General features: G+C 61.2%; 4 protein-coding genes across 6 annotated transcripts; 3 read left to right on the top strand and 1 right to left on the bottom strand.

Moving 5' to 3' along the window:
• Nucleotides 1-194: 194 nt before the first annotated feature.
• Nucleotides 195-4,317, bottom strand: LOC136047488 (lateral signaling target protein 2 homolog). The gene is made up of 6 exons (XM_065734638.1): nucleotides 4,049-4,317; nucleotides 1,226-1,366; nucleotides 1,022-1,159; nucleotides 719-921; nucleotides 556-645; nucleotides 195-463 (listed from the first exon to the last, which is right to left on the bottom strand). The coding sequence occupies exons 1-6, from the start codon at nucleotides 4,292-4,294 to the stop codon at nucleotides 322-324; spliced, it is 960 nt and encodes a 319-aa protein (XP_065590710.1). The 5' UTR covers nucleotides 4,295-4,317; the 3' UTR covers nucleotides 195-321.
• On the top strand, nucleotides 3,145-11,735 carry FAM193B (family with sequence similarity 193 member B). 2 transcript variants are annotated; one of them, XM_065734627.1, is made up of 9 exons: nucleotides 3,145-3,370; nucleotides 4,790-5,029; nucleotides 5,679-5,901; nucleotides 6,852-7,266; nucleotides 8,241-8,436; nucleotides 9,160-9,396; nucleotides 9,946-10,966; nucleotides 11,173-11,248; nucleotides 11,349-11,735. In XM_065734627.1, exons 1-9 carry the CDS (start codon nucleotides 3,179-3,181, stop codon nucleotides 11,443-11,445), a joined length of 2,697 nt encoding a protein of 898 aa, XP_065590699.1. In that variant the 5' UTR covers nucleotides 3,145-3,178; the 3' UTR covers nucleotides 11,446-11,735. The 2 variants fall into 2 exon arrangements, with proteins under 2 accessions (XP_065590699.1, XP_065590700.1); XM_065734628.1 differs by lacking the exons at nucleotides 3,145-3,370; nucleotides 4,790-5,029 and adding an exon at nucleotides 6,233-6,442 and having other exon boundaries at nucleotides 5,570-5,901.
• On the top strand, nucleotides 11,361-17,353 carry DDX41 (DEAD-box helicase 41). 2 transcript variants are annotated; one of them, XM_065734637.1, is made up of 17 exons: nucleotides 11,361-11,446; nucleotides 12,056-12,154; nucleotides 12,230-12,389; nucleotides 12,466-12,540; nucleotides 12,785-12,845; nucleotides 13,428-13,564; nucleotides 13,778-13,850; nucleotides 14,016-14,169; nucleotides 14,276-14,412; nucleotides 14,642-14,804; nucleotides 14,902-15,033; nucleotides 15,213-15,284; nucleotides 15,571-15,667; nucleotides 16,040-16,189; nucleotides 16,323-16,394; nucleotides 16,653-16,763; nucleotides 16,939-17,353. In XM_065734637.1, the coding sequence occupies exons 2-17, from the start codon at nucleotides 12,089-12,091 to the stop codon at nucleotides 17,073-17,075; spliced, it is 1,797 nt and encodes a 598-aa protein (XP_065590709.1). In that variant the 5' UTR covers nucleotides 11,361-11,446; nucleotides 12,056-12,088; the 3' UTR covers nucleotides 17,076-17,353. The 2 variants fall into 2 exon arrangements, with proteins under 2 accessions (XP_065590709.1, XP_065590708.1); XM_065734636.1 differs by lacking the exon at nucleotides 11,361-11,446 and adding an exon at nucleotides 11,926-11,980.
• Nucleotides 17,354-17,657: 304 nt separating this feature from the next.
• On the top strand, nucleotides 17,658-20,317 carry DOK3 (docking protein 3). Its single transcript, XM_065734612.1, has 5 exons — nucleotides 17,658-17,807; nucleotides 18,785-19,078; nucleotides 19,162-19,249; nucleotides 19,332-19,504; nucleotides 19,581-20,317. The coding sequence occupies exons 1-5, from the start codon at nucleotides 17,751-17,753 to the stop codon at nucleotides 20,235-20,237; spliced, it is 1,269 nt and encodes a 422-aa protein (XP_065590684.1). The 5' UTR covers nucleotides 17,658-17,750; the 3' UTR covers nucleotides 20,238-20,317.
• Nucleotides 20,318-20,323: the final 6 nt, after the last annotated feature.

Here is a 20,323-nt window from a genome sequence, read left to right as displayed (position 1 = left end):
CTTCCCCCCACGCTGGTGGGGTGACCGGGCTGCAGGGATCCTCTGCTTCAGCCGCACACAGACTCCTCTCCAGCAAGCACAGCTCCTCCACTGACAGCACCCGCAGCAAGTCCCTGCAGGGAGGGGACAATGTGACCCCACGTCACTGCCACAGCACCAGCCCCCACCGTGCTGCCTGCATACCTGATCTTTGTCAGCAGGTTGTAGAAGGGGCTGAACACCCGTGACATCTGCTCAGGGCTGCGCTCCAGGCTGAGGGGACCCTCGGGGTAGATGAGGAGACCACTGCAAGGGGATAGCATGGGACATAGGGTGGAAGGATCAGCACAGGGCACCCCTGGGTACTCCTGGCAGGGCAGGGGGCTGCACGCACCTGATGATGGCCAGGCGGGGGATGGTGAACATCAGCAGTGGTTCATAGCCGTCAATCATCTCCTGAGTCAGGTAGCCCAAGCGTAAGGCTCTGGGGGGCACACAGCCTTATGATGGGGCCGGGTTGATGCCAGGAGGATGCTCCAAGCCCCTTCCAGCCCCCCCAGCACACCGTGCCCTCACCTCTCCACTGTCTCACAGAAGAGCACAATGATCTCCTGCTGTCTGTAGATCTCATCAGGGGACTTCACTGCCACCAGTGAGGACACATAGCTGTGGAGTCAGGGGACAGTGAGGTGACACTCAACCCCACTGAGCCTCTGCAGCCCCAACACCCAGTCCTTACCTGAGCTCAAACTCAGCAAAGAGATGGTCAAACTGTACGAGTGCAGCCCGCACGGGCTCAGGGTAGGTGCTGGGCTGGCTCAGGCTCTGCTCCCGCAGCAGTGCCCGCACCAGCTCCAGGCTGCACAGCAGGTTCCTGGCACGCGGCCGCAGCTGTACCCCCTCTGCCTCCTCCACCTCAAGGAAGGTCCCTGCCAGAAGGCACTGCACCAACCAGAGGTGTGTTAGGAACAGGGACCAGAGGGAGCCAAGGGCCAGAGCCTGGGGCTCACCCCCAGCCTGTAGTCCCCTCCTCAGGGCTGACCTCAGCAGCAAACAGCATGTGGTTCCCCAGGTTGTCCACCAAGAGCTCCTCGGGGAACTTGATGAGGTAGTCACGGCTGTGCCTCTGTGTGGGGATGCACTCCTCCATGATGCGCTCAATGACAGCCAGCAGCTGAGCCTGATGGGGACAGGGACGTCACCGAGGCCACCCCAAGAGCTGTGTGCCGGGGTCACTGTGCCATACCTGGCTGAGGTGGAGCTGGTTGAGGAGCGCCAGGTACTGCTGCGGGTCCAGCTCAGCATCCAGCCCATTGATCTCAGCCACCACTCGTGTCACCCGCTCGTCGGCGAAGAAGAACTGTGAGAGCAGCCGGGGGTCGGAGCGCTGCGGGCAGAGAGCACAAGCGATGGGGCTGGCACACAGCAGGGCCCTAGATGGAGCCACCCCGCTGTCCCCACCCATAACTCCGTTTCTTCAGAGCAGGACGAACAAGCTTGCCCTCATCCCAGCAGTGTGGGCACAGATCCGTGCACGGTTGTAAACACAGCAGCAGGTGAAAGGTCTGCGGGTAGGGAGTGCAGGGGCACCGGCAATTCACCCCCACCCCACCGCACCCCAAAACTCTCCCGAGGCAGCTGGGGCTGCGGGGCCGGGGCGGGCTGAGGATCGGTATCAGCGATATGGGGCGGCCCCGGTGCTGCCCGATCCCGTCGGGCTCTCGCGGCACCACCGCACCGTGAGTCACCGGCCGAGCCCGCGGCACAGCTTCCTCCTCCCGCCCTGCTCCGGGATGGCCTGGCACTGCCACGCTCCTGTGAGCGCCTGAGCTCCCCCACCCCTCCCCGCTACCCCCAGGACCGCTCCGCACCGGGAGGGGCTCCTCCCGCCCGTTCTCTTTGCCAGCTGCCTACCGGCAGCAGCGCGCGGGTGGCGGAGCTCCGGGTCCGGCGGCCGCCCCGTCGGGGCTGCCCGTGCCATACCGGGAACGGGGAACAGCCGCCGCAGCTCTCACCTTGGGCCGGTGCAGCCATCTCCGGAGAGCGGCGGGCAGCATGGCGTGACCAGGAGCAGTGCCGCCGCCCGGCTCCCCGCGCCCGCCGCTGTCCGACGGGGCGGGCCGTCACCGGGCACCGCCCGAGGGCGGATCGGGGAGGTGTCTGCCCACCTCCGGGGCCGCGGGGCCCAGAGGACCGGCCCCTGCCGTCGGCGAAACCTGGGGAATGCCCGGTGCAGGAAAGGCGGCCGTCACCCGACGGACCGGTTTCTCGCTGCCTTCTCACTGAGGGCGGATCCCCGTCGGGCCGGGCGCCTTTCCCGGTGCGCCCCGCGTGGGTACCCCGCTTCCCTCCCCCTTCGGTCCCCTGGGCTCCATCGGAGCCGGCCCCACTGCTATCCGTGGAACTCGGCGAGCCCTCCGTGGGGCAGCTGCCGGCTGCGGCACAGCGAGCGGCTGTTTCCACGCGGTGTTGCGGACGCTGATAATTCAGACGTCGGAAAGCGCGAGCGGGGCCACTCCCGGGCAAAAAATCCGCTCCGTTCTGTCAACTCCACCTCAGGGCGGAGGACGTCTCTGAGTCACGGCCGCTCCCCGGGCCCAGCGGGGCTCGGCTCAGCGGTAGCTGCGTGGGTGCGGAGAGCTCGGAGTTCGTGGCTGCGGTGTGCCACGGCGCTGGGGCAGCGCAGGACTGCGGGGCGTGGGCTGGAGGGAGCCCCACGCCGGACTCGGAGCCCCCGCTGCATCGCGGTTTTGCCCGTGCTGAGCACGGGGCTGCGCGGGTGCGATGTCTCCAAGGGGATGGGGATAGCGCCTTTACCCCGGGAGCGGGCTGCGGAGGGGCTGCAAACCCACTCGTGTCACGCACCACGAGGAAAACCCGCACGGCTGAAATGCGCCGAGTGAGTCGGAAGTGCGGATCTGCGGTGTGAGGGCGCGAAGCCGCGCACGCAGCGCGGAGAACCGCGCGGCGCTGCCGCCCAAGGAGCGCCATCCCACGCGTGGGCGCTGCACCGAGACCCGGGGGAGCCGCCGCTGCGCCGCCTCCGGCCGCCAGGGGGCGCCATAACGCGCGGCGCCGCCCGCTCGGAAGATGGCGGCGGCGGCTTCACGTCGCCGGGCCGCCCCCCCCCCGGGCAGGGGCCGGACGGGCCGCGCCGCCATATTGGCTGTTGTCCTGTCTGCGGCGGGCCGCGCTCGCCATGACTCGCAGGCGGAACAAGGTGGCGGCGGCCGGAGGCGCCGCGAACCGCCGAGAACGTCCCGGAGGGGCCGCCGGTCCTCCTCCCGCCCCGCCGCCGCCGCCTCCTCCTCCCCCGCCGCCGGAGCCGCCCGCCCCGCCCGAGGTATCGGCGGCGGGCGGCGGCGCGGAGCCGGGCGGAGCCGCCCCTCAGGTACCGGGACGGGGCCGCGCGGCGCTGCGGGGCGGCTCCGAGGGGCGGGCGGTGGGTGTGGGGCCCCGGGCAGGGCCGTCACGGCGCCGCGCCGCCCCCGGGCTCGCCGTCGGGGCACGGGGCTGCGGTTGCGTCGCCGGGGCGGGCAGGTCCCCTCCGCGCCTGGGGCCGAGGATGGGAGCGGCTTCGTGCCGGGCTCCGCCGGCGTGTGCGAGAGGAGGGGCGCGGTCCTTCTCCCGCGGCGGTGGCGGTGGGAGAATTGCCGCGGTGGGGTCCCGGGAGCCCGCGTGCCGCCGTGCCCCGCGCTGCGTCCCCGCTGCTCGGCGGGGCGCGGCCCTGCGCTGCGGGATGCCGTCTCTTCCCCCGGGCGCTGCGGGGATGTGCCCCCATGCCGCGGCAGGAGGACCGGCCCCGCCGCGGCTGAGCGGGGCGGCTGCTGGACGGGCTGCCCGGCACCTGCCCGTCCCCGCGGTGCCCGGCCGCGGAGCGTGCTGCAGAGGGCCGGCGGCACGGCTCCCCGCTCCGCCCGCGTGCGCTGGGTGTGCTGGGAAACGCCGTCTCCTCGTGCGGAGCGGCGGCTGCGCCCGCTCTCGCTGATGGTCCGAGAGCCCCCCAAGGCCGCGGCCACCCCACGGGGCAGGGATGCTGCGTGCCCCCCCGCCCTCTTTGGTCTCTGACCTTTGCTTCACCTTGAGCCTGGGAGACGCCATCTGTTTCGCAGCGGCAGTTAAATGTGTGCTCATTGTTGCGGGGCCCACCGCAGTGGCAGACAATGGGGGCCCCCGTGCCGCGCTCTGCTCGTCGTGGCCGCGGGGCCTCTGCTGAGCTGCAGGCTGGGGCCCGGTGCGTGCTGTGCTGCTCGGCTGTGAGCCCTGCTGCTGTGCGTGCGGAGAGCGCTGGGGGCTGCACCCCACCCTGGTGCATCTGTGCTGCGGGCTGCACGGAACAAAGAGGTGGGCGGGAGGGCCTGGGATGTGAGAGTGCTGTTGCGGGGTTCTGCAGTGAATGAGTAGGGTGCATTGTGGCTGTGGGCCCCCGTGCCAACCCTGCCTGGTGACATCTGTGGGTTGCACTTTGCTCTAGGGGTCCCGTTGGAACTGCTGTAACACAGGTACAGTGAGAGTTGCTGGTGGCCTCACAGGCTGGCGTGGTGCTGGCTGATGGTGGGATGGCTTTGTAGCATAGCACGGTCCTCCTGAGGGTCTGAAATGCCCACTGCTGGCACATCCTGGGCTGTGGCAGCGGCTGGGCAGCCCAGGGCCGCTCTGTTTTCCTGGGAGGAGGTGCAGATCCGCGTGCAGCCTGCGAGAAGTGTTCTGGTTTGTTGTCAGCATCCTGAAGTCTTTCATGCGCCTCCGCTGCCCTGATGCCCTGCAGCAGATCCTTGGGGTGACTCACGGCCTGTGTGTCCCACTGCAGGTGCTGCCCACCGCCAACCAGTCCGTGCAGACATGCTGCCTGCTCTGCCACCGTGAGCGCAAGGACTGGGGAGGCCCGTCCCACAATGGGCTGGTTTCTCCGGGTGAGAGGCTGCCACCAGACTTCGTGCCAACGCTCGTGCAGAACCTCCTGGGAGAAATGCCACTGTGGATCTGCCAGAGCTGCCGGAAGAGCGTGGAGGAGGAAGAGCGGCGGGCGGTGCAGGAGCAGGCCCTGGCGGTACGGGGCCAGGGAGCAGTGGTTAGAAGTGTTGGGGCTCCCAGGAGCGCGGCCGCGCAGTGCTGATTCTCCTGTGGTGTGAGCTAGGTCTGCGGGCCCTCTCCTTGCTCCAGCCTTAGCTCCTCGAGTGTTACTCAGAAGGGGTAGGGGATGGTGCTGAGGTTTGTCTGGCAGCCCGTGCGGTGTTGAAGCTGCTTACCTGGCAGGGCTGGCAGTGCTGCTGCTTTGCCAGCCCTGCCGCACTGTGCTTTGTGCTCCTCCTGCGCTGACCCTGTGGCAAGCTGCCCAGCTCTGTGCTGCCACGCTGGGTCTTGCCAGGGCTGCAGTTGCCAAGGTGAAAGGGGCAGTGTGTGGCAGGGCAGGTGCGTGCCCCTGTGCACAGCTCGAGGTGAATCGGTGACTTCTTGTATAGCTTTGTTTAACACTGGCCCATGTTGAACATAAGCAGAGTGGCATGTGGCCTTTGGCATCCATCTGGCTGTGGGCTTGGGTCCTGGGAACCAGGCTGCCCCTCTGCTGGACAGAGACAGTGTAAGGAGCAGGGGGCCTGGGGTCAGTTGAGAGGGTCTTGGTTCCAACACCCTGGGGCAGAAGTCTCCTGCGTCACTCCCAACTCTGCTCCTACTTCACTCTGTGTTTTCCCTGCCAGGTCTCGTTATCCCACACATCCTGCAAGTCGCAGTCTTGTGGGGGTGGTTCCCACTCCTCTTCCTCTTCCACCTCCTCCTCTTCCTCCTCGTGCCACGGGAACTCAGGGGACTGGGACCCCAGCTCTTTCTTGTCTGCTCACAAGCTCTCGGGCCTCTGGAACTCGCAGCACACCAACGGGGCCACACAGGGCAGTCCCCTCGGGGCCCCCACTGCTGCGCTAGGTGAGTTGAAGCCAGCTGTGGGGTTAAGCAGAGCTTTCTCACTTGCCTCTGGCTTAGCCTGTATCCCTGCAAGCAACCTGATTGGTGGGCAGGGGCAGGCAGCAGGGGGCTTCTACTACAGCAAAGGCAGAGGGTATTGGGACACTGAAGCATTTTGTTGCTTTGCTGGGAGTGTTGCTTTAGCACAGTGTCAGCATGCCACACTGCAGGCAGGGTGGAGTCGGGTGGCTGCAAGCAGAGGTGCTGTGCTGAAGGCTGCAGAGCTTTTCCCACCAGAAATGGCCAGGAGACACCCAGAAGTAGCCTGGCCCTAGCTCTGCTTTCCTTGCAGGTGACAAGCACCCCAGCCTGGCTCTCTCTTCAGAGTGCATCAGCCAGGCTCCTGCCACAGTGCCGGGGCTCAAGGCCTGTCCCTATGGCCATGCGACTACCCCCACCACTGGCAGTGCTGCCCCAGGCTCGCCTCTGCCTACCTCACTTGACTTCTGCAAGATGCCGCCGAAGCAGTTCAAAAGCTTGTGCCGGAGGGCCACCCCACCAGGTGTGTGTAGCAGGGGTGGGTCTGCCCTCATCCTCTTGGCCCAGTGCCTTCCCCCTTGTTGCTTTTGTCAGGGCCTCTGGGGCAGATGAAGCTGCTGAGTCCCATTGCAAGCAGGGATGGCTTCTGGCTTCTAACCCAAGTACCTGAGCTGGGGGGACAGGGTTTGTCCCTATAGAAGAAACTCAAATAGATGTGGTTTGTGTTCTGCTCCCTCAGGAGCAACCCAGCCCTGTGCATTGCCTTCTGGCTGACGTTTGGTGCTGCGGTACCACTTAGTGTTAGTGGAGACTTGGGTGCTTTCTCTGGGCTGTCCTGAACCTGAACTGAGGGACCCACATGCATTTGGGTTGTGCAACATCACTGACTGCGGCCCTGGTACCTGACTGTCTCTGCTTCTGCCTGTCTGCAGGTGAAGCCTTCCACTCCTCAGAGCATCATCAGCACTCGGACCTCACTGCTCCTCCCAACAGTCCCACGGGGCTCCCCTCCCAGCCGCCAGTGCTGGTCCCCTCCAAGCAGACTCCTGTCCACCCAGGACCCTTTGCCTCCCCTCCGCACGTCCCGCTGGGCACCGCCCCGCAGGCTGCGCTCTTCCCCGCACCCAGCGTGCAGGCGGCAGCCCCGAAGCTGGCATCTGAGTCCCCTTCTGCCGGCACAGTCTCACACGGCCCGGGGTCGTGTAAGAGCCCTCACCTGCCCCCTGCCAACGTGCCGCTGCTGAAGATGCCACCTCCGCTTTCGGGCTGCACTCATCCCTGCAACGGGCACTGCAGTACTTCGCTCATCCCTCCACCTGCCTCCCACCAGCTGCCGGGCACAAACAGGTGAGTGGATGAGCCCTGTGTGTTTCCAGCCTCTCCTCACTGACTGATCCCACCCCTGCCCAAGGAAGCAGTTTCCCCTGTGGAGGGATTGACCACTGTGGAATGTTGGTGCAGAGAGCCACTGTGTTTGTGGGCCGGTTCTGCTGCCGTAGACCCCTGGTCTTTAAGAGTTAAGCTCTTTTTCTCCCTACATGTCTTCTCTGTGCGGTTGTCCTTTAGTACTGTGGTGCAGAAGAGACTGCTTGCTTGCTTACTCCTCCTCCAGCTAAAAGACCCAGAGAAACCGCCTGGTCAACCTGCTGTTGGCCAACAGGACCTTTGTCAGTGAGACCCTTCGGGCAGCTGATGCAATGGGCAAAGGTTCTCAAGAAGATGAAGCCTGTGGACTGGTGATTCTACTCGCCTGCTCCCCTGGCCCTCTCTGGGCTACCTGTGCCTTGGAAGAGAGCATGCTGAGTTAAGGGAGTTGGTTCCTCTCTGCTGATTAGCCCTCCCTTCGGAGGGCCAGACAAGTCTCGAGCTGGAGCTAGAGGAATGGTGCTGTGGGCCGTGCCCTGGCCCTGAACTGGGTGGTCTGTGCCCTTGGGAGCTGGGCCTGCCTGCATGTGGGGATGTCTGGCAGCTGCATGCAGTTCCAGCGTTTCTCACCTGTGCTACCTGCCACCCCCAGTGAGTACCACTCCCTGCCCTGGGATCAGCTCGTGGCCTTGCAGGGGACATTGATTTCTGGAACTCTGGTGGGCCAGCTTTCTGCCTGTTAGAGGTGCCGGGGGGTGAAGAGTTAGGAACACCTTCTGCCACGGGCTCCTCCAGCATTTTCCTTGCAAGAGGAGGGTGCAGGGGGCTGGGGTTTGTCTGCCCTGCAAATCCTTCTGCTCTGGCACAGGGTGCCTTGGGAAGGGTGTTCTCATACACCTAATGGGGGGTGATTTTGAGCTCCTCTGCTTGCACTCACTTCTTGCCATTCTCCTCAGGGACACCTCTTGCAAAGGACACAAGTTCCCAAATGGTACCAGCTGCCATCCACCGCAGCCATGTGAGGCAGATGAGGGGCTTGGGGAGGATGAGGACAGCAGCTCGGAGCGCAGTTCCTGCACCTCCTCCTCCACCAACCAGAAAGATGGAAAGTTCTGTGACTGCTGCTACTGTGAGTTCTTCGGCCACAATGCGGTGAGTGAGAGACCACTCTGCAGTCACCTCCAGTCATTGTGCTCTGCCCGTGTTGTAAAGTTGGTGTGTGGAGAGCATGGAGGGGGGAGGGTCTGGCCACAGCTATTCTCTGCCAGTATGTGTACCCCTCCCCCCAGTTGAATTCCCTCCTGCCTCATCAGCCTGCTGGTGCCCTTGCTCCCAACTCACAGTGTCCTGCCTGTCAGTCCCTGTGGCTTCATCACAGAATTGCAGGGCTTAAAAGGGACTTCTGGAGATCATCTAGTCCAACCCGTCAGCTAAAGCAGGTTCCCAGGAGTAGGTTGCAGAGGGAAGTATCCAAGTGAGTTCCCCTTCCAGAGGAGACTCCACAACCTCTGTGGGTAGCTCAGTAATCCTCAAAGTATAGTTTTTTTCTCATGTTAATATGGAACTTCTTGTGTCTGGGTTGTGCCAGTTGCTCCTTGTTTTGTTGCTGTGCACCACTGAAAAGAGCCTGGCCTCATCTGCTTATTAGATTCCCCCTCAGTCTTCTCTTTTCCAGGCTGAACAGTCCCAGTCTGTCAGATCAGGAGGATGCTTCAGGCCTCTAATCACCTTTGTAGCTATGTTGGAAAGGAGTTCAGTAAAGTTTGCACTGAGACCTCAGGGACAGGAGTGGCTGGGGAGAGTGATGGGTGACTGGTGTGGAAGCTGGGGCTGCCTGCATGTCACACTGGTTCTGGTACTTCTCGCCTCCTGCAGCCACCAGCCGCTCCCACAAGCCGCAACTACGCTGAGATTCGGGAGAAGCTGCGCTCACGCCTCACCAAAAGGAAAGAGGAGTTGCCACAAAAACTAGGGCACAACAGCAGCTCAGGAGAGCCCGCTGTGGACCACCGCAACGTGGACGAACTGCTGGACTACATCAACAGCACAGAGCCCAAGCCCTTGAACAGTGCCAAGGCAGCCAAGCGGGCACGGCACAAGCAGAAGAAGAAGGTGAGGGTGGGCAGAGGGAAGCGCTGCTCTGTGTCCTGTGTGGCTAAGCAAGGTGGGAGCAGAGGGCAAGAGGAAGGCCTGTCCTACTCCTCTCAGAAGGTCAGGGCAAGACTGCTCCTGGCAGGGCTTTGCATTCTCCCACTTCCTTCCATTTGGTTTCTTGAGCTCTGTGCCCTTTGCTGCCCTTCTCCTGAGCTGACACCAAAGTCTAGCTCTTTGGAGACTTCCTTGCACCTCTGTCCAAAGCATCTGAGATGGACAAGCTGCTCTGTTGTGTGCTGTGGCTCTGATGAGCAGTGTGCCTCTGTAGTGGAAAGAAGCAGTGCTGTAAAAGCTTGTGCTATTCACTGGTGCCTTGTGCCCAGAGTGGAGTCCTCTGTGCAGAGTGGTGGCTATTGTGGTGCCTGCTGGGCAGTTCAGGCAGTTTGGGGATTGTGGAATCCTTGGGGCAGCCATGCTGAACACTGGGCCGTGGTTTGCTGCCTCACCAGGCTGGTGTGTGGCCTGCACACGTGTGCCTCGCCCATCTGATCTTTACTTGTGTTGCAGGAGAAGGAGAAAGCCCAGCTGGAGGCAGAGGCCCAAAAGCGGGCAGAGCGTGCTCCTGCAAGCAGCCAGAGCAGGGAGTCAGACGAGGAGAAGCTCCTGGAGTGGCCAGAGCTGGAGCTGGAACGTGTGAACAGCTTTCTCAGCAGCCGGCTGCAGGAGATCAAGAACACCATCAAGGACTCCATCCGAGCCAGCTTCAGTGTCTATGACCTCAACCTGGATGTCAATGACTTCCCCAAGAAGGCAGCTGTTTTGGAGCAGAAGAACCTGATCTCCCACCTCAATGGTTCCTCTGACTTGCAGGACATAGACTTGGCCCTCGCCCCGCTCAGCCTGGGTCCCTCCAAGAGCCATGCACTGCTGCGGGGCGAGCTGGGCCCCCGATGGGGTGATGGGCCGGGGGAGCTGCCGCTAACCCCGACAGCCACCGAGAACGGCGTGGTGAAGCGCCTCAGCGCTGTGCCCAGCCTGTCCCGCATGATCTGGGTTCAGTCCAAGGCTGCAGACTCTGCTGTGGATGGCGGTGGGCAGAGCCCAGAGCCCAAGGAGGGCCTGCAGCCCAAGGAGCAGGAACCACCGGAGCAGGTGCTGGCAGGGGGCCGGCAGCGGAAGAACAAGCGGCAGAGCGGGCAGGTGAAGAAGGGGGACGGTGCTGTGGTGCTCAGTGGCCAGGCCAGGCTGGAGAACTCTGGTGTGAAGGGACAGGTACTGGGAACCAAGCACCCTTCAAAGCCCAGCACCGTAGAGCCGCAGCGGGCGGGTGGCTGCACTGAGGTGGTGGAAAGTGGCAAGGAGCAGCCCTGGAGCTGCGGCACTGCCAGGCCGGAGAAGGAGAGGAGCGGTGATTGGAAAGGCCGGAGGGGAGAGGGCAAAGCTGAGCTGCCAGATCTCGTGCAGCTGCCCACCCCAGCCACTGCAGACCGACAGCTGCCTCCCCTCACTGCTCTGGGGGGATCCCCCCAGCCCAAGGGCAAGAGCAGGAAGAACCGCAACAAGGTGGAGAAATCCAGTACCTCTATCGGTGGGTGCCTGCAGTTCTACTCTGCCATGTTCTCGCTGCTGTGGCCCCTTCCCAGCCCTTGCCCTGCTTGCATCCAGCTCCCTTCCTGTACTGCCCTGGTGTGGGGGGGGGGGGGGGGCTCCTATCCCTGGCATTGTCCTGTTGGGAGCAGCTGGGCTTTAGGGGTGTTGCCATATTGTGGTGACCTTGTGCTTACTGCTTGCCAGATGACGTGTTCCTGCCCAAGGACTTAGATGGTGTAGAGATGGACGAAACTGACCGGGAAGTGGAGTATTTCAAGAGGTGAGGCAGCATGTCCTGGCAGGGTGGGTGTGAGGTGGGGTTGGGGTTTGATCTTCTGGGGGCTCTGCCGCTCACTGGGGCTCCGTTCTCTCCTGGCCAGGTTCTGTCTGGACTCTGCCAAGCAGACGCGGCAGAAGGTGGCCGTGAACTGGACCAACTTCACCCTGAAGAAAACCACTTCCAGCGCAGCGCAGTGAGGTGTGGGGCTGCTCCCCCCCCCACCCCCCTCAGCCGCTCCGCTCTCCTCACTGTGCCCCGTACCCTCTCCCGGGGGTCCCCGGCTCTCCTCTGTGGGGTCCCTCGTTACGGGGACCCCGGTGCTCTCCTGCCCCGCGGGGCCCCCGGGGCTCCCTGCCACCTCCTCCTTCCCACCGTGGGGTCACCCCGCCCCAACCGTCCCCTCGCCCTCTCCGCCCGGCTCCCTGCGCCGCGGGGAAGGCCTGTGCTGGACCCAATAAAGAACTTTTTAATTTTTTATTTTATTTAACCCCAGCCTCTGCTGCTTTGTTTCGGGCGCGGTGAGGCGGGGCGTACTGTGCTGTACGCTTTTCGGGGAAGTTTGGCCACCAAGGGGATCCGTAGGGCCGCTTCTCGCGCGCGGGAGGGGGCGACGCTGTGTTGCTAGGCAACAGTACCTGCGTACGCGTCACTTCCGGTGTGCCTGTTTTTACATCCGGGTCAGCGAGGCCCCGGGGTGGTAGTGGCGCCATGGAGCCGGGCGCGGAGCGGAAGGTGAAGCCCGGGGCCGCTAACGATGAGCCCCCCCCGGCTCCGCGCCCGCCCCGCTCACTTCACGTCTTCCCGCAGAGGCAGCGCGAGGAGGCGGCCGATGGATCCGACATGTCGGGAGAGGACGATGAGGACTACGTGCCCTACGTGCCGGTGAAGCAGCGCAAGCAGCAGATGGTAACGGCGTAACGGGGGTGGGGGGGCGGGGCTCAGTACCGGTGCGGCGCCTCTCACCCCGCGGTTCTCCTCCAGCTGCAGAAGCTGCTGCAGATGCGGCGGAAGGTGGTGTCGGAGGAGGAGCAGCGGGACAGCGGCAGCGAGCAGCGCGGGGACGAGGATGACATCCCTCTGGGGCCGCAGTCCAACATCAGCCTCCTGGACCAGCACCAGCACCTCAAAGAGAAGGCGGAGGGTAGGGCCGCTGGTGCGGGGAGGGTCTGTGCTGCGAGAGGTGGGGACTCTTTCACTTCTTGCCTACCTCTCCCCAGCCCGGAAGGAGTCAGCCAAGGAGAAGCAGCTGAAGGAGGAGGAGAAGATCCTGGAGAGTGTGGCAGAGGGCCGAGGTGAGCGCTGGCATCTGTGTCCTGTAGAGCTGTTGGGCAGCAGTACAGCCTGGGACTGGAGAAGGAAATCACAGTGCAGATCCTCGTTTAGCAGCCAGCTGCCTGACTTAACTGGGGCTGTGCAGCTGCAGGCCCCAGGCTCCAGCAGGCTGTCCCGGAGGTGCTGCCTAACTCATCTTACTCTGCTGTCTGTAGGCATGGAAACTGAGAGCTCATTCTGATGTTATTGGCTTTGATTTTGCAGCTTTGATGTCAGTGAAGGAGATGGCAAAGGGCATTACGTATGATGATCCGATTAAAACCAGGTGTGTTTCTCAATGTAGGGGTTGTTTTTCTCTAAATGTCACTTCCTTGCAGCTGGCAACAGCTGGAAGCCATACAGCTGGGTAGGAGGAGAACTGCTGTGGGGTCTCTGGGTCATATACTTACTTGGTTTTGTGTCTGCTTACTACTCTGTGTAAAATGCAAGACTGTTGTGTTACTTTGGATGTTATTTCCCATACAATAAGATTTATGTATTCATTTATGTAAAACTTGAAGGCTCGAGCTGAGTCTTTAGATCTTGAGGGAGTCAAAGAGGACGAGAGTGGGAGAACCCAGGAAGTTTGAGACAGTGCCACAGAATTAGCTGAGATGGGTCTAAATGATATCGGCACGTTTTATTCATTATCTCTAGGCTGTTGTTGTCTATTATGTTGAGGCTTCTCACTTGGACCCCGAGGAGGTGTTTGTTGTGTATGACCTCATGAGCAGAATCAAGCCAGTCAGCTGTTTTCCTTTGTGGGATTTCAGAGCCCATAAGGGAGCTCTCATCATCTTTTGCTAGGTCAGCAGGCTCTGGAGCCTCAGGACATTTTGCACTCTGAACTTCCTCTGTCACTTTCCAGCTGGAGAGCACCTCGTTACATCCTGGCCATGTCAGAGGCTCGGCACGATCGTGTGCGCAAGAAATACCACATCCTTGTGGAGGGGGAGGGGATCCCACCTCCTATCAAGAGCTTCAAGGAGATGAAGTTTCCAGCAGGTGGGACTGAGGGCAGCTTTTTCTGGGGTGTTCTTCAGTGAGTGAAGCTGCTGACTGTTCTGTTGGCAGGGTCACGGCTTAAGTTCACAACAGGGATTGTATCAGCTGGCTGCTGGCCTGAGGGTCATTTATCACCAGTCAGAGGGCTGTGGCTGAAAAATGAGTTGGAGGGAAAGTAGGTTGTGAATAGGAATGTCCTGTGTTCTCTAACAGCTATCCTGAGGGGCTTGAAGAAAAAAGGAATCCAGCAGCCAACGCCTATACAGATTCAAGGCATCCCCACAATGTGAGTGTTTTGTCCATGTCCCAGGGTAGAGAACGTTTTGCTGCTTCCAGCCCACCCAGCAGCACAAACTGCGTGCTCCCCTCTAAGCCCTTTCACCCTGCTCAGATCTGGAGCTCTGAGCCCTCCTGTAACACTCTGCTCACCGTTGGCCTGTTTTTTTGACAGCCTCTCAGGAAGGGATATGATTGGCATTGCCTTCACTGGCTCTGGGAAGACTTTGGTGTTCACCCTTCCAGTTATCATGTTCTGCCTGGAGCAGGAGAAGAGATTGCCATTTTCTAAGCGAGAGGGACCCTACGGACTCATCATCTGTCCCTCTGTGAGTTCTTGGGGCACGGTGAAGCGCGGGAGGAAGCTTACTGTTGTTCAGTGACGATTTCAGATGCTCATTGTGTGGGGAATTAATGTGTTTTTTTCCTCTGCAGCGGGAGCTGGCCCGGCAGACCCATGGCATCATTGAGTACTACTGTCGCCTGCTGCAGGAGGACAGCCTGCCCCCGCTGCGCTGTGCCCTCTGCATTGGGGGAATGTCTGTTAAGGAGCAGATGGAGACCATCAAACAGTAAGACCTCGTGGGGAGGGTCGTGCAGGACTGAAGTTGGGCTCTTTTTATTTCTAGCGGGGGACTGAGGGGTGGCATCCTAACTGGATGGCTTTGGGGAGTGTGGGGGTGAAGGTGACATGCTAGTTGGATGTTATCAGCCCACAGCATGAGCTCTGTAAGCCATTCTGTATGTGTTCTGCATGGGGAGAGACCTGAGTGCATGGCTGCGCCTTCTCTCATCCCACAGTGGTGTGCACATGATGGTAGCAACCCCTGGCCGCCTCATGGACCTGCTGCAGAAGAAGATGGTGAGCCTGGACATCTGCCGTTACTTGGCCTTGGATGAAGCTGACAGGATGATTGATATGGGCTTTGAGGGGGACATCCGCACCATCTTCTCCTACTTTAAGGTAATATGCTGAGAAGATGTGAGCACTGTTTAGCTCAATCCCTGCACCCACCTTTGGCTGAGCACTAAATCCTTGCCCCTGCTTTGCTCTCATGCAGGGCCAGCGACAGACCCTTCTCTTCAGTGCAACGATGCCTAAAAAGATCCAGAACTTTGCTAAGAGTGCTCTGGTGAAGCCCATCACCATTAATGTTGGGCGAGCAGGTGCTGCCAGCCTGGATGTTGTGCAGGTGAGGAACTTTGGGAACTCTCCCATGCCACGTGGCAGGCCTGAATGGTTTGTGAGAGCAGCCAGTACCTCCTCCACAGGGACAGGTGTGCTTGCTCCTCCTTCCCAGCGGGTCGTGGGATAACACACAGTGCTAGTTTCTCTGTTGTCTGTTTGAACCTTCTCTGTGCTTCTTCCTAGGAAGTGGAGTATGTGAAAGAGGAGGCCAAGATGGTGTACCTCCTCGAGTGCCTGCAGAAGACCCCACCACCAGTGAGTAAATATGCTCTCAGTGTTCCCACAGTACATCTGGGGGCAGAAGTGGGGCTCTGTAGCACAGCTGTAGAGATGGCAGTGGGGATGCAGCTGTGATGCTGCCAGGCTCTGCCCTGTGCTGAGGTAGGTGAAGGAAGGAACTGTGTTCCTTCTGTGTATGTACAAGTCCTGGGCCCAGAGCTGTTGTGGCCCCTGTTCAGCAGGAGGAAGTGGGTTTCTCTGGGGATTGAGCTCTTTGTCAGCACACAGAAAAACCACTCTTATATGATGTGTGTTGTGGCAGGTGCTGATCTTTGCGGAGAAGAAGGCAGATGTTGATGCAATCCACGAGTACCTTCTGCTCAAGGGTGTGGAAGCTGTGGCCATCCATGGAGGCAAAGGTCTGTGAGGGTACTGGGGAGACATGGCCTAAGTGTGGCCCTGACTGATCCCACTCCTTCCAGCATGGTGTGTGAGCATGGGAGGTCCCAACGCATAGCTGATTGTCACAGTGTGAGGATGAAATGGGGCAGTGTCAGAACCTCTGGGATTGAGTGCAGCCTTACTTATTATCATGGCGAATGTAAACACCATACAGCTCCTTACAGGGCCTGTGAATCCCTCTGCTGCTTGATCTGGGGAAATAACGTGTAGGTTTTCACACAGGAGGAGCCCAGGCTGTGTAACGCTCAGCTTTAAGGCTGTAGTGGTTGCTGCAGGAGGTAGGACTGGGAGCTTTGACCCTGCTCATCTTCTGTGCTGGATGTTTACAGATCAGGAGGAACGGACAAAAGCCATCGAGGCCTTCCGAGATGGGAAGAAAGATGTTCTGGTTGCCACTGATGTTGCTTCTAAGGGCTTGGACTTCCCCGCCATCCAGCACGTCATCAACTACGACATGCCAGAGGAGATTGAGAACTACGGTGGGGAGTGGGCCCAAGGGAGTATAGCTGGGGGGCCACAAGCCAAGAGGGCTGTGCAGCCATCCTGGTGGTCACTGGGACAGGGGTGTCATGTTGCATTCACCCAGGTCCGATCCTGTCTGTTTCCTTGCAGTTCACCGTATCGGGCGTACAGGTCGCTCGGGCAACACTGGTATTGCCACCACCTTCATCAACAAAGCCTGCGGTGAGAAACAGCGTGGGATGGGGGGAGCCTGTGGGGTGGGCTGCAGCTGTGTGATGCAGCTGGGCAAAGCTGCTTCTGCTTGGGTGAGAGTGGTGTTCCCATGCAAGCAGGGATAAGTGATTATGGCTCACAAAGAGGAGGTGGTGAAGGGCGTTGCCACCCACCTGGGTGCTGGCCTCAGGGTCCTGCACATCATCCTTTGCCACTCTTGTGATGGCCCCTGCTAGGCCTGTGTCTGATCTGCATCTCTGCCCCTAGATGAGTCGGTGCTCATGGACTTGAAGGCTCTGCTCCTGGAAGCAAAGCAGAAGGTGCCCCCTGTGCTCCAGGTGCTGCACTGTGGGGATGAGACCATGCTGGACATTGGAGGTGAGAGACCCTGAGCTGGACAGGGAGCTTCTGTGGGGCTGTTGGAGTGACGTGGGTTGCAGACAGGATCCCAGCTGCCATCGCTCTGGGCTCATGGGGTGGCTCATGGGTGCCTGCTTTGTCACCTGTCCTGGCACATTTATAGCTCAATCTGATTTTCTTCCTCCCATTGCAGGTGAGCGGGGCTGTGCCTTCTGTGGTGGCCTGGGCCATCGCATCACTGACTGTCCTAAGCTGGAGGCAATGCAGACCAAACAAGTCAGCAACATCGGCCGCAAGGACTACCTAGCCCACAGCTCTATGGACTTCTAGCCTGGGGATTGTGCTGGGCAGATTGTTCCCTGCACAGGCCAGGAGAGGAGACTGGGGCAGGCTGGCTGCTTCCCTTTGACCTGGGGCTCACATTCTGAAACTCAGACCGATTCTGTACCAGAGGACTCTTCTGCGCTTCTGTGACCTGTTTTTTTGGGACTGTCAACAGCTCAGCCTGCCTGAGCTCCTGCCCTAGATGGAAACGTGTGGAGCTGTGCAGCAGCAGCATAATACATCAGTATCACAGTACTGTGAGGTGTTGGGCAGGCAAGTAGGGGTGGGGGAGAATTTCCAGGTGCAGTGGTGGCCTAGGGACTTCGGTCCATCCCCTCCAAAGCCCCACAGTCTCCTCACTTTGATCTGTGTGTCCTCACTGTTAACATTAGCAGTGCTCTGGTGCAGCCAGGGCTAAGCCAAGCACACCACGCTAATGTTAGAGCTTCCTGTGCTCTCACAGCATGCGTTCTGCCCCACTGCCCCGCTGCAAGGGGTGGGCGGACGGACGCCTCCTATGGCCCAGCCTTTGCCTCTCATCCCACACACCAAAAAGGGGAAGTCTCAGAGAGAAGGAAGTCTGCCCCATGCAGTTGCTTCGACTGCAGCAGTCACATTTCTGTGCTGCCAGCAGCCCAAGCCCCAGAGTCCTGCGCTGGCTGCTGGAGCTGTGTTGGGCCCATGGAGAAACCGGTGAAGGATGGCATCCTCTATGTACAGCACTGCAAATTTGGAAAGGTAAAAGGCAGAGGGTGGGTTTGTGGCTGGATATGGGGTATGTGCTGCTGGCATGCTGCTTGGCCTGGGCCTGAGCGCCTCAGCACCTGGGAAGGGAGTGAGCAGAGCTGGACCCCTTTGGGCTCCAGCTTTAGTGGTGGTGCCCTCCTGTGGCCAAGGGGACCCATCTGTGCAAACAGCAGCTCGTGCTCACCCCTGCGGCCGTCCTTGCTCGGCCATTGCGTGATGTGCAATGAGACAATAAAGGTGTTTTAGTGAGACGCAGCTCTTTGTGTGAGTGGAGCAGCAGGTGAGCTGCTGCATTGAACCTGGTCCTGGGACAGTGCCGTGGGAGAAGCGATGACCCGGTGTGCTGGGCTCTGTGGGCACGTTGTGGGTGGCATTATGGCAGCTCCTGATGCTGGATGTTCACAGATGGGCTCCTTCCAACCCTCTCAGGGTGTGCAGCATTCTGTGCTCACTGTGTGGTTGGGGCTACCCATGGTGTGCTAATGGAACTGCTCCCACCTCTGTGCTCCATGAGAGCCAAGTCCGAGAGCTGAAGCATGCAGCCCCCACGTGCATGGGGCCAGTGCCCTGCTATGGGGGAGGCCCACGGGTATTTTGGGTGTTCTTCTGCATCTGTTTTCCAGGGCGGAGGCTGTGCTGTGCACTAGAGGTGCGTGGGGGGCTCGCAGCCTCTCCATCTCGTGGTGGGTTGGGAAGGGGTTGGTGCTGCAGAGCCTCCCCTGGGAGGAAGTAGGCTGCAAGCTGCAGGGCCCGGCTGCGTGCAGCAGAGACAAGCTGCCAGCAGGAGCCCAGCAGCTCAAAATGGCTTTCATTTGCATGATGGTCCAGCATCAGAACAGCTTTCTGTGCCCTCTCACAGTGCACAGCCTCACAGAGGCTGTAGTCAGAGACCCCTGCTCTCCCATTCCCAAGCTGTGTGGACGTGGCAGTCACTTTTTCCCCACATCCATGCCCTTCCTCCATTCCAGCGGACCTGGAGGAAGATGCGAGCGCAGCTCTTCGCTGCCAGCCCCTCTGGCGTGGCCCGCATGGAGAAGTTTGATGCACGGGATGATGGCTCAGCACCTGACATCTCATCCCTGCGGCGCTGTGCACGCCGCATCATCCGCCTGTCCGACTGCATCTCCATCGGCCCCGCGGGCACCGGGAGCTGCCCCAAAGCCACTGCTGCCTTCTACCTCACCACCACGGAGAAGAGCTACGTGCTGGCAGCTGAGCAGCGGGATGAGTGGATCAAGCAGCTCTGCGAGCTGGCCTTTCAGGTACCCCCTGCATCCTCCTGCTGCTCAAGGCCAGGAGGATGAGGGTGCTGCGGGGGGGCCGTGCTCACCTTCCTCTGTTACAGGGCAAAAAGGAAGCAGCACAGAGTAGTGGCACCACGCTGCAGCCCATCCCTATGGAGGAGAACTGCCTCTACTCCTCGTGGCAGGATCGTATGTGCTGCAGTGGGGCTGGGGGGGGTCTTCCTGCTGAGTGTGCAGCAGGGCTGAGCCCGGCCTTGCTCTGCTCCCACAGTGACGGAGTTCCCAGTGCTGGTGCTGCAGACGGAGGCCTCTGCCCGCTGTGAGCTGCACGGGCGCTACGTGCTGGCAGCCCTGGCCCATAGCCTGACACTGAAGGATGCGCAGTCCCAGCAGCCCCTGCTCGCCTGGCCATACCCGTTCCTCCGCAAGTTTGGCCAAGATCAGGTACGTGCACCCTCCCCAGGGCCTCCACCTGCCTGCGGCAGGTGCCAGCCCCTCACCCTGCCCTCTGCCCCAACAGAACATCTTCTCCTTTGAGGCTGGGCGCCGCAGCGACTCGGGTGAGGGCACCTTCACCTTCAGCACCCCGCGAGCCCAGGAGCTGTGCCGGGCTGTGGCTGCCGCCATCGCCTCCCAGCAGCAGGGCCAGGAGGGGCCCCAGCCGTCAGCCCAAAGCCCCCATACCCAACCCTGGGGGGCAGAGGATGAAGACCCCCAGCACAGCCTGGTGCTGGGGAGAACGCAGACGGGCTCACACTCGGCCCCGCATCCCCCACCCAACCTTCCCCACTTCCACCCCGTGGAGCCAGAGCCTGCCGCCCCTATAGTGTATGCCTCCATCGCACGGGGCCAGCTTCCTCACTTGGGGCCGTGCCCTGGGCAGCCGCTCCCCGAGCATCTCTATGAGAACATCTTCAGCGCCCAGCCCAGGCCTCCGGCGGAGGAGGAAGAAGAAGAGGAGGAAGGGCGCTGGGAGCTGGGCTGTCGCCAGGCTCCTGAGGGCCACAGTAACGAGGCCACCGTGCCCTACCCCGCCCGCAGCGCTCAGCGCTGGGGCCCGGGGAGAAGCGGGGGAGGAGCGGAGGAGCACCCCGGGCCTAAACCTCAGCGCACCCTCCGGGCCAAACTGGTGCGGCTGCTGAGCCGGGACGGCCCCGGCGCGCGGGAGTGGTCGTGAGCGGAATAAAGGCCCGGCCCTGCCTGCGGGACCGCGCCCGGCCGCCAGGGGGCGCGCTAACACCCTCCGCCATTGGTGTAACCGAG

Source organism: Cyrtonyx montezumae, unplaced genomic scaffold (assembly GCF_038088225.1).
Source record: "Cyrtonyx montezumae isolate F1298 unplaced genomic scaffold, pur_monq_1.0 scaffold_18, whole genome shotgun sequence".
In the NCBI taxonomy this organism is placed as follows: Eukaryota; Metazoa; Chordata; class Aves; order Galliformes; family Odontophoridae; genus Cyrtonyx; species Cyrtonyx montezumae.
This window is presented reverse-complemented; position numbering and strand designations above follow the sequence as displayed.

Excerpts from the sequence above, each read along its gene's own strand:
- LOC136047488 (XM_065734638.1), bottom strand. The coding sequence starts at position 4,294 with ATGCACCAGGGTGGGGTGCAGCCCCCAGCGCTCTCCGCACGCACAGCA. Across the intron at positions 1,367-4,048 it reads AGGCTCAAGGTGAAGCAAAG|CGCTCCGACCCCCGGCTGCT; the intron begins GTCAGAGACCAA and ends CTCTGCCCGCAG. Across the intron at positions 1,160-1,225 it reads ACCAGCTCCACCTCAGCCAG|GCTCAGCTGCTGGCTGTCAT; the intron begins GTATGGCACAGT and ends TGTCCCCATCAG.
- FAM193B (XM_065734627.1), top strand. The coding sequence starts at position 3,179 with ATGACTCGCAGGCGGAACAAGGTGGCGGCGGCCGGAGGCGCCGCGAAC. Across the intron at positions 5,902-6,851 it reads GGCCCCCACTGCTGCGCTAG|GTGAAGCCTTCCACTCCTCA; the intron begins GTGAGTTGAAGC and ends GCCTGTCTGCAG. Across the intron at positions 9,397-9,945 it reads GGCACAAGCAGAAGAAGAAG|GAGAAGGAGAAAGCCCAGCT; the intron begins GTGAGGGTGGGC and ends CTTGTGTTGCAG.
- DOK3 (XM_065734612.1), top strand. The coding sequence starts at position 17,751 with ATGGAGAAACCGGTGAAGGATGGCATCCTCTATGTACAGCACTGCAAA. Across the intron at positions 17,808-18,784 it reads AGCACTGCAAATTTGGAAAG|CGGACCTGGAGGAAGATGCG; the intron begins GTAAAAGGCAGA and ends CCTCCATTCCAG. Across the intron at positions 19,505-19,580 it reads GCAAGTTTGGCCAAGATCAG|AACATCTTCTCCTTTGAGGC; the intron begins GTACGTGCACCC and ends CTGCCCCAACAG.
- DDX41 (XM_065734636.1), top strand. The coding sequence starts at position 11,957 with ATGGAGCCGGGCGCGGAGCGGAAG. Across the intron at positions 14,805-14,901 it reads CCATCTTCTCCTACTTTAAG|GGCCAGCGACAGACCCTTCT; the intron begins GTAATATGCTGA and ends GCTCTCATGCAG. Across the intron at positions 15,034-15,212 it reads CCAGCCTGGATGTTGTGCAG|GAAGTGGAGTATGTGAAAGA; the intron begins GTGAGGAACTTT and ends GCTTCTTCCTAG.